At 31.7% G+C, this 10,171-nt stretch overlaps 1 protein-coding gene across 6 annotated transcripts in view; it reads right to left on the bottom strand.

The window, feature by feature from the left end:
- Positions 1 to 2,454: 2,454 nt before the first annotated feature.
- LOC117179730 (annexin B9-like) overlaps positions 2,455 to 10,171 on the bottom strand; it is a 10,135-nt gene continuing 2,418 nt past the window's right edge. For 2 of the 6 annotated variants that reach the window (XM_033371777.1, XM_033371780.1), the window contains exons 3-7: positions 8,948 to 9,332; positions 5,692 to 5,771; positions 5,290 to 5,536; positions 4,874 to 5,055; positions 4,173 to 4,541 (exon numbers count right to left, since the gene is read on the bottom strand). In XM_033371777.1, the coding sequence (XP_033227668.1) occupies positions 4,491 to 4,541; positions 4,874 to 5,055; positions 5,290 to 5,536; positions 5,692 to 5,771; positions 8,948 to 9,332 (945 nt within the window). In that variant the 3' untranslated portion in view covers positions 4,173 to 4,490. Of the gene's footprint in view, positions 2,873 to 2,920; positions 3,108 to 4,172; positions 4,542 to 4,873; positions 5,056 to 5,289; positions 5,537 to 5,691; positions 5,772 to 8,947; positions 9,333 to 10,171 lie in introns of those variants that run through there. The other 4 variants (XM_033371782.1, XM_033371783.1, XM_033371778.1 and 1 more) reach the window with 3 other exon arrangements.

Genomic DNA, 10,171 nt, shown 5'->3' on the forward strand with positions numbered 1-10,171 from the left:
CACTCTCATAACCCCAGTGAAAAGATTTTCACGAGCTGCTCAAGAGAGAGTAGAACTAGGATTTCCTCGAGCTTTTTCTTTGTATAATAATTACATGGGAGGAGTAGATTTGCACGATTTCAGATGCAAAAAAGCTTCTCCATCTATTATTTCAAAGAAATGGACTTTTAAAATTTTTTCAAGAATAATAGAATCATCAATTACAAATGCTACCGTAATTTGGAAAATTTGCAACAAGAATAATATATCTAAATTAAAAACGAAAGATTTCTGTAAAGAAATCAGCAGGAAATATTTGTCGCAATCAAAACTAGGTGATTTCGAAACTCACAGATACGAATCATGAACAAGAGCATTATGTAATAATGAACAATGTCGCCAGAGGACTACTAGATTCTGCATTTATTGCAACATGTATTGCTGCTTACATTGTTTCTCAAAATTACATTCTGAAACAGCAGGATCAAAATGATTTCAACGGATTGAAATCTGAAATGAAAAAAATTCTCCATAAAAAAAAATTTTTTTTTTAAATATATATAAAATCCCTTAATAGAAAAAAAGAGATTATCGATATTCGTCGACCTCGACGTTGGTGATAGTTGGGCAACGTAAACTTTGTTTGCGGCAGGCGGACGATAGATAGATATTCGTGAATCATTTTACTCTTACACGATGCTTAGAACTATGAAAATTTTTTATTGAAAAACTATGCGCTTTTCGGAAAATTTGTCAAGAATAAAAAGTTCTTGTAATCAGCCGAGGAATACGCCTGAATTTTTCCGGAGCGTTTTGAGCAAAATTTTGAATTTTACAAAAATTGTTCATATGCAAAATCCAAAATGTTGCTCAAAACGCTTCGAAAAAATTCAGGCGTATTCCTTGGCTAATTACAAAAACTTTTTATTCTTGATGATTTTTCCGAAAAGCACATCGTTTATTGTAAAAAAATTCATGAATGTTTTCACAAAAATTTTGCCATTAAGACGCCATTTTGAAAATACTAAAACGAAAAATCAATCTTTGAACCATGGATTCTCAAATTTTAGACATTTATTCCACCCGTTAGTGAGATTCCAGCTTAATTACAGACTCGAAAAGCTTTGGAAAATGGTTCACAAAAAAAATAGGCACGAAAAATCACGTTTTTTTTTGTTTAAACTGCATTTTGGGATAAAAAGTAAATTTTTTGAGGAATTTCATTGGCACCGTCGAAAAGAGGAGATCTTAAGCAATAAAAATATATGTGTCTCAATTTTTTCTAGTATCGAATAGTCTTAGTTATTGGCCGTTGAAAATCAGTGTACCGGTAGTGGCGTTTTGGCCGTTTAAGGGTTAAACACTCGACGCGTCATTTCTGTTGCGCGAGAGGCGACACGTCACGCCCTTGCGGATTTTCTTTAAAACTACCAGTCCAGAACCAAAAGACTGAAATGAAGGTGGTAGCGAAATCTGAACTGTACCATGCTTAATAGTTTACTACTAGGATACTACTCTTCACTGATTAATCAAAAACTTTTTCTCTTTCCAATTTCAACTACATACAGGATTAGACTTTATTTACATATGGCAAATCTTTCAGATCAATTTAAAAATAAGCATCTGTACAAATTTAGAGTCTTATGACTTTCGGCAGACTTTTTACCTACATCTATATGTATTTTTTCCAATAGGGATTTTCTTAAAATTCCATACAGAGGTATTTATAAATGTTCCTAGAAATTCGCAATTTTCTAAAAAATACTACAAAAAAATAAGATTACGTCTTTTTGAAGATTTTCATCGTTATTTTTATAAAAAGTTGATTTTCGTACAAAATTATTAACTTAATCATTATTTATTAAGTATATTTAAGATGAATTTAACATTAATAAATATTTTCTCCAAAAAACGGTGTAAAATTATTGTTAAATATATTCTTAGTGTTTTAGAATAAAAAAATCATTACGCTTTTTTAGATATTACCTCATTTGATAAAACCTCGCCGAAAACTCAAACATAAGAATAACCCGAACACAGCCCCACTAGCTCCCGGCCAGAGCCTGAAGATTATCCGCACGGAAATTATTGAATAAAAGGCCCGACTAGCCCTTGACCAACCACTGACCAAGCCCCGACAGAAATTTTGACAATAAAAAGCCCAACTAGTTCCCGATTAGTCCCCGACTGAGTATTTTGTCAAAATTAATAACCCGACTAGCCCCCGATCAGTGCCCGACTTGTAATAGGGCCAAATGGGGTTATTTCCACACGGGTATGTGAATCTTTTGTAGGAAATTTGTATCAATCTCGGTCCCTACTTAAACTAACCTGGACATTTTAAAAAGTTATGAATGTTTGGGTATATGCAGAGCACGTATAATCAATGTATTTCGTTTATCTGTGAAAAAAAATTGAAAATTCAACTATTTTTTATCTTTATTTAATAACTTACAATCCATAGAAGAAGAAAAGTTTTAAGGCAACAGTCATTCTTTTTATTGGGTCTGTCAAGAATGAACGATTCTTTAGTTTATTAAAAAATTGCAGACTCACCTCATTGTCATGATTTTTGTTCCAATCTTCGCTCATTTGTGTAAACTATCTTCCATTTACTTGATTTAATTCCTATAATGTTCTGTTCTAAGTTTCTACACATATATTTCTCTTAAAAAAGAATCTTATATAGACTATAACTTTACAATAATAATCTCGTTTTGTAGAATGCAAATAAAAAAAAATTGTATAAAATCTACTTCTATGTAACAAATATTTCAGACGACTGGCATAGTTTAAAAATTAAATACAATGATAATCTATATTTGGAGTATTTCTAGGCTTCCTAATTCAGCATAGCAATCAGAAGTCTTTTGCTGCCTCCGTCACAATCACTCTGCAAAAACAAGATATTTTCCAGTACAAAACAGTACAAATGACAAAGTTTTTTCTACGTGCAAGTTTATTATTAACAGAATAGCTTCTACATTAATGTGCATTAGGCTTTGAAATTAAATGATCCCAATCCGATGCTAGTTAATCTGACGTAAAAGAGAACGATCATGTCTCACGTATTTTAATTAATGCAAAAGTTCTATCAGGAGCCTTTTGAAATCGTCACTGCAATCGCTCTGGAAACGCAAAATAATGTGAAGTTTTATTAACGCTTCTGAAGACATTAATATGCGTTTATACTGTATTTCAGACACATAAAAGAAAATATAGGAAACTAAATTTTTTATTAAATTCAAGAAAATTTCCTTTTTGTGTTCAGATATTATTTACTACACATAAACAGTTGACCTTAACAATCTAAAATTTAGATTTTTATCAATCAATTAAATTAAAAATAGCGATACCATCAAACGGGTTAATTTCAGACATGGGGGGTAAATTCAGACATTCCTAAACTGATCGTTTAAATTACTGAAGATAAGTGGTTTTAACCAGTCTAGGACCAGTTAAGGCTTTAACTGATTCCAGATTCTTGGAACAGTTTTGTGTAATTTATCCTATTAAATTATGGAATTTCGGGGTGTCCGACATCACCCCAAAGGTCCGAAATTACCCTGTTTGACGCTAACAATCTTTTATTTAATGATTCTTTCTTTTAAGTAACTTCTTTCTTTCATAATGAGTAACAATTATTACAGCCAACTGCTACTATTTTTAGAAACATATAACAGACACATAATGTGCAAATGTGAACGTGCGCATTCCCAAAAATTGATACCTACATGATTAAATAGTGAACATAAATAGACAATAATATTTAATTGTTATGAAGCGTTAAGGTTGTTCTAGGTGTACATGATTCATAAAATTGAAGAATGGCCCACTGATTATTGCAACAAATTTTAGAAGAGAAACCTAAGCGTCAATAATAAAAAATAGTAGAGATCACAATTGTTTATTTAAATTTAGTCATATAGATATTCATTTCCATTCGCCTGATTTAGGCAAAACTCAAAATTTGCATTGAATTTTAATTTACAAAAGCTGATTATATTCCTTAAAAACTTTATTACCATTCTCTCCGTTGCACATTATTTTTACTTAGTCATTCTTGAATTTAAAAATTTCCTCGAACATCCTTAATGTGAAATTATTCCTTTGTAAAATTAAAAGACAAAAATCAATCCACCATACACAAAAACAAACTCATGCAAAACTAGGGGAAAATAAAAATGACCTTCTTTTGAACTGGCCATAAGAATACATTTATTTTTGACAAATATTTTTTATCAGCAGTGTATAATGAACCATTTGGTTACTTGATGATAAAAAAATAAATCATTTTTACATTCTTTTTCCCCACTTCCCGAGTGGTTAATGAGATTTCTGGATTCGAACGGCCTGTAACCGAGCTGTTACTATACAAAATATTAGCACATGGCACCGTTTTCAACCGTTACAATTACAAACGCACAGTCCGTGTTCAAATATTTAATTACATTAAATTTATTATATGACATGAATTAATACGAGACAATGGAATAATTGAATAAATAAATTCAGCCGAGCAGGGCAAGCAATAGTTTCTTGTAGTCTCCTGAACAGTCGTCCTGAAATTGAGCCAGTTTTAAAGAAATGTGGAAGGCAAAATGAAAGTTAATAGTGATTTTTTAATTCGAGGAAAATAAACTTTATTGTGCAATGTTGTGTTATTGTTATTAAGAAGTAGATGACTCTGAATATTTTTACGAGTTCATATTTCAGGAGAATATAAGAAAAAATAATCTGGTTTAGAAATAAACTAATTTTTAAAGGAAACTGGTTTTTGAATACAAATCCAAGTTTGTAAAATAAATTTTCGAGAATATAATGTCTTTTTGAACTGGAAAAATGTTAAGAGTCGTTCATTTGTTTATTTTTGTGTTATTTGAAATATACTCACATCGATATCGCCAGCAAGTGACTTTCCATACTTTTCTTGGTACGCTTCCTTAATATCACCCAAATCAATTTCTGATCGGGCGACAATTATACGAATGAGAGTTTTGTCCGTGGTTCCCATGCCAGACATTGCTTCATGCAATCTCTTTGCGAAATATGTAGTCTTGTCACGAGCGCACCTTACTGAAAATTATAAAATTTTCATAATAAAAGGGAAATTCACATTTTCTCATATTGCCAGTTAGAATAACTTTGAGCATTAATTAAAAGAGGCAAATTTAGTGTTTAATCATCGTTATCAAGATATTAATTATTGTATAGTAGTTGATGACTTTTTTTATTAGAAAATCAGAAACTTGAATATTCTAATTTAAAGATTAAATCGCTGATAATAAACTATATAATATTATATCTCACCAACTGCGAGGTATCCGTCTTCCAGAGCGCCGGAGAATTCTCTCTTTATAGCATCTTCAATGCTATTTCCAGAGAGGCGTTCGTACTCATTAAATATTCTTCGGAGTTGGGGAAAGCTTTTCGTAATTAAAATAGCATTGAAGGTACTTTCATCGGTTCCCCATTGGCCTTCTCCTGCTTCCAAAAGTCTTTCAGCATCTGCGACAGCTGCAGCTTCATCTACACTAGAATCCTCGTTTCTGCTTGCCTAAACAATTTATTATAAATAAAGGAAATAGTTGAAAATAGTGGATTTGGAGATATTCAAAATTCGAAAATTCAGACAACATTGTTTCCGGAAATAAGATATGAAATATATTATTATGTATTTAACTTTTATTATATCAATTTTTAATTACTTACGCATGAAAGAGATACCAGCAATCTTTTAAAGTGGCCAGATGTGTCTCCCTTTAAATCATCTTCTAGTTCACTGTCAAACACTGCAATCAAACAATTTTAGCCATTTTAAATTGAAGCGTCACTTTATTGTATGAAAATCTTAGAAATAATACATCAATTTTTAGGGCCTGCGTTATATTTTATTGAAAAAGTTGGATTCTACTCCTTTTAAATTTAAAGATTTAATCTCGAATATTGAACTTGGATCTTTCTAGTTACGAGAGCTTCCGAATTTTAAAGTTCATTTAATTTGGAAGCTTAAAATTTTAATAGTAGATTATGCCTAGGCAGTAAAGTTAAACGTTATACGAGGATGCAGAAGTTAACGTCTAAGCCGAAGGCAAGAACGGTAAAACGGCTTCCGAGTATAAAACAACTTTACTGCCGTGGTGCATACGATACTTTATCTGAAATAGATAGAATAAGAGTTTTTTTCTGGAAAACGGCGCTTGTTAGAACCGCATACGCACGCGCGTGGGGTGAGGTTAGAAGTCCAAAATCCACTTCGTAGTTAGCTTTAAAAGGTTATTATTATTATTAAGTTAGGTTTTATTATTATTTAGTTAATTTATAGGTTTTTCGAACTTAGGTTTAAAATAAATTCTTCTTACACTTTTCTTTCACTTCTCACTCACTTCTTCCTCCATACTGTCACTTTACGTGCCGCTCGTCGTAGTACAATAAAGTGCTATTTTACTGCCGCTCCGCGGGCAGATTAAGTACCCTTGTTCTGCCTAATTCAGATAAAGAATTTTAATTTCAAAATTTGGAACATTTAATTATCTTTACGCGTTTAGGTTTTCAAATTTCAAAATTGCTTTCAAATTTGAATCGTTTTAAATTCTAATTAAAAATTGTTAAGCTCCTTAATTTTGTAAGGTTTTTAGTTTTTAAAATTTTAACGAAAACCTTTTACATTTAAACCCGAAATGAAGAGTTTTCAACAAAAAGCTCGTTTTCAACCAATGAAGATGAATTTTCAATCGAATAGTTGAATTTTCAACTCAAAAAAAAAACAAAGATGACTTTTCTGTCAAAAGATGAATATCGATTAAGTTTTCAATCAAATATTCGAACTTTTAACCAAAAAAGAGATGAATTATGGAACAAAAGTATAATAGTACACTTTTCAATTAAAAAGAATTATCTTTCAGCCAAAAAAGATAACTTTTCTACCAGAAGATGAATTTTCAATCCAAAAGTGGACCTTTCGATTACAGAGGAAATATTCACGCTTCTGAACTCAGGGTCCAAAATATAGATTTTAGATTTTCGATAGGAAATCACACTTTAATCTTTGTTTTATTTGTTAACACTTAACACTATACTTTTAAGACACTGCTGTAAACAGTTGTCATAGTGATTTTAGTGCAAAGTTCAAAAAACAATTCCAAAACAGCAATTATTGACTTACCTTTGAACTTTTCGCAACTATCGAGTTAATGGACGAATTTTTCATATAAATGAAGAGCGTACAATTTCAATCATTATCCAACGTGGTTGCCACGGCTAAGATGGTGCAAACGAGTTGTTGCTCGCTTTAAAAAAAAGTCGCGCGGCGCAGCAAGACGACGGACGACACGATCGATTTCGACTAGATTCGGATGGACATTTACGTGGCAACTGTCTCAGTATCATTTAATGCAAGTAATCCCGGTAATGAAGAAGTGTTTTTGGTGCGAAAAAAGGGATGCTAGCGTCACAGAGTGTGGTAACGATTCGGTTGGACATTTATGCAAAAAAATAAGCGTTCATTAGGAATCTTCATGACATCTTTATTTACCCTAAATAAATTTGCCTATTTCATTTATATTCTCAGGATACAATTCTACTTCTCCATGTGCATGGTTTTTGTGACTACGGAAAGCCAACATTTGTCAACATTTTGTAAAAGAGTCGTCATCAAACTCTGTGACTTCGTCTTGCTGTGCCGCGCGAAATTTTTTTAAGCGAGCAACAACTCATTTGCACCATCGGAGCCGTGGCAACCACGTTGCATAATGATTGAAATTTGACGCGCTTCATTTCTATGAAACATTCGTCCATTAACTCGATAGTTGCGAAAAGTTCAAAGGTAAGCCACCACATTGACCTGGCAACTGAGATTCAGCACGAGCTACACTATGGCAACCCATTGTTATATTGAAGCAGTGATAGAGTTCTTCATAAAAAAACAAAAATTATTCTTTAACAATATGTTTGCAAATTTTAAAACAATCCATAAATAATTCCTGATTTGGAATCGTTTTTTGAACTTTGCACTAAAATCACTATGGCAACTGTTTACAGAAGTGGTCAATTAATAACAATACAGTTTAAAATTTTTTATTTTTGCATTAACATTATAGATGTCGAATTTTGCAGCGGGATCTCGGACTATTGGAAAGCTTGAAAATTGTAAAATTTTCATAATTTCTGAAAACTTTAAAATTTAAATGCTTTTTAAAACGTAATAAATATTAAATACTATACTATCTATACTCTTCAATTTCACATTCATCTTGCAGAAAATACTGCATCACAGAATGCATTCACTATCATCCAAAATGAACTTTGCGATCCCAGAGGTGTGTTTAAGAATGCCGAAGGCCGAGACACTATCGATAATAAGAATTGACTCATGGATCATGCTTCTACTAGGCATCTCGCCTCACAATTCTTCAAGGTTGAAAACGTACACACACATACACACATTATGTATGCATATTTAAGTTTCGTCTTTTTTATTAATTTTTTGTTGTTTTTATTTTCCGAATGCCTTGAAAATGCATGTGATAAAAAAGTACCAATTACAAAATACAATATTTAAAATTTTTAAAGTTCCATATTATAGAAAAGTGTGAAACAGTTTAAAAAAATTATTATTATTCTTAAAAAAGAGTTTAAACAATTTAATTTAATTACGAACAATCATGGTAATCTAGACGACCATTTTATACGTACACATATTATTTACATCCATTTTGAAAATATAGAAAAAATAAGAACAACAAAAAATCAATAAAAAAACATGAAACTCAAATAGGGGACCTCTGAATCATATCAGATTTTGAATTTTTTATGAGGTTGACTAAAAAGGTACAACTTAGGATAATGTGCGTTTTCAGATTCGTCAGTAGTTGTCTTTCTTTTCTCTCTTTTTTTTTTAATCACCCTATTATACATACATATCCACAAGCAACATTATAGTGTAAATATAATTTAAGAATTCACTCACGATCTTTGTAGACGGCCGATATAGTTTTGACGCCGTAATTGCTGAGGGACGCAAGAACCTCGATTATGGCACCCTCATCAGTGCCCATTCCGGAAATTGCATCGTGCAATTCGCGGGCATAGAATTCCGGAAGAGGTGTCATCAGAGCGACGATAGCATTTTCAAAATTTCCGCCAAGTTCGGATTTCAATTCTGAAATGAGATCCTTGCCGAACATGGTTTTGAATTTGTCGGCGATTTCAAGGCGTTGTACAATTCCCCGGCGAGCAAGGACGTCAATAATGGTTCTCTCATCTGTTCCAAATCCCTTCATAGCATTTCTCAGGAGAGTTGCATCCTCTTCTGGGTCAAAGGGATCAGCTGGGTAAATTGTTGGGGTGCACTGCTTAAAAAGAAAAAAGATTAACTCCCATTGCTACTATTTCTCTTATTAGATTATACATTTATTTTATCATGATAACCCGTTGAAGGCACACGCCTTTCACGTACCTCCTATAGGCACAATGGTGCGAATTGGTTTTTTTGCAAGGCTAATGCTAAATATTTAACATATTGAACATATAATAAAGATGTAGCGTATATTACGCATATTTCACATACATATTTAATCTAGTGGGGATAAGCCGCTGCAGCTGTACCTGCGCAAATGCCAGCAACCTGCAAATTTTTCTGGTGCGACTTTCGCATCAGTGTACCTTCGACGGGATGGTAAAAAATCCCTTTTAAATATAATTTAAAAACAAATTCTTAAGCAAACTTTTGATAAAATATAATAAAAATAAGTCAAATAATTCATTCTAAAGAGGCTTTCAAAAATTATAATAATGTGACCAAAAATAAAAGCGCCGGCTGTATATATTGATCATTATGTAAAATTTTTGTATATGGGTGCAAATAAAAAAGTTAGAATTTTTCAATTCAAAATTTGTTTTTGAAAGTATTTCAGAACAGCATAAAACCTTTTTTTAATAAAAATATCCCAATGAGTGCAAAAATAATAATAAGCGAAATGAAGATCTAGGTCCTGATTTAAAATTTAAAAATGTTTAGACTATAGATTTATATTTAATGTAAGTCATTAAAAATATTATAATTTTAAAATAATAACTAAATCTGCTTTACAACCTTCATATAGGTAAATTGACATTTGTGTTTATTTTAATTTACAATATAATTAATAAAACAAAGAATTTAGGATTACTACAAAATATTTTTTAATATGAA

Source organism: Belonocnema kinseyi, chromosome 9 (assembly GCF_010883055.1).
Source record: "Belonocnema kinseyi isolate 2016_QV_RU_SX_M_011 chromosome 9, B_treatae_v1, whole genome shotgun sequence".
Lineage (NCBI taxonomy): Eukaryota > Metazoa > Arthropoda > Insecta > Hymenoptera > Cynipidae > Belonocnema > Belonocnema kinseyi.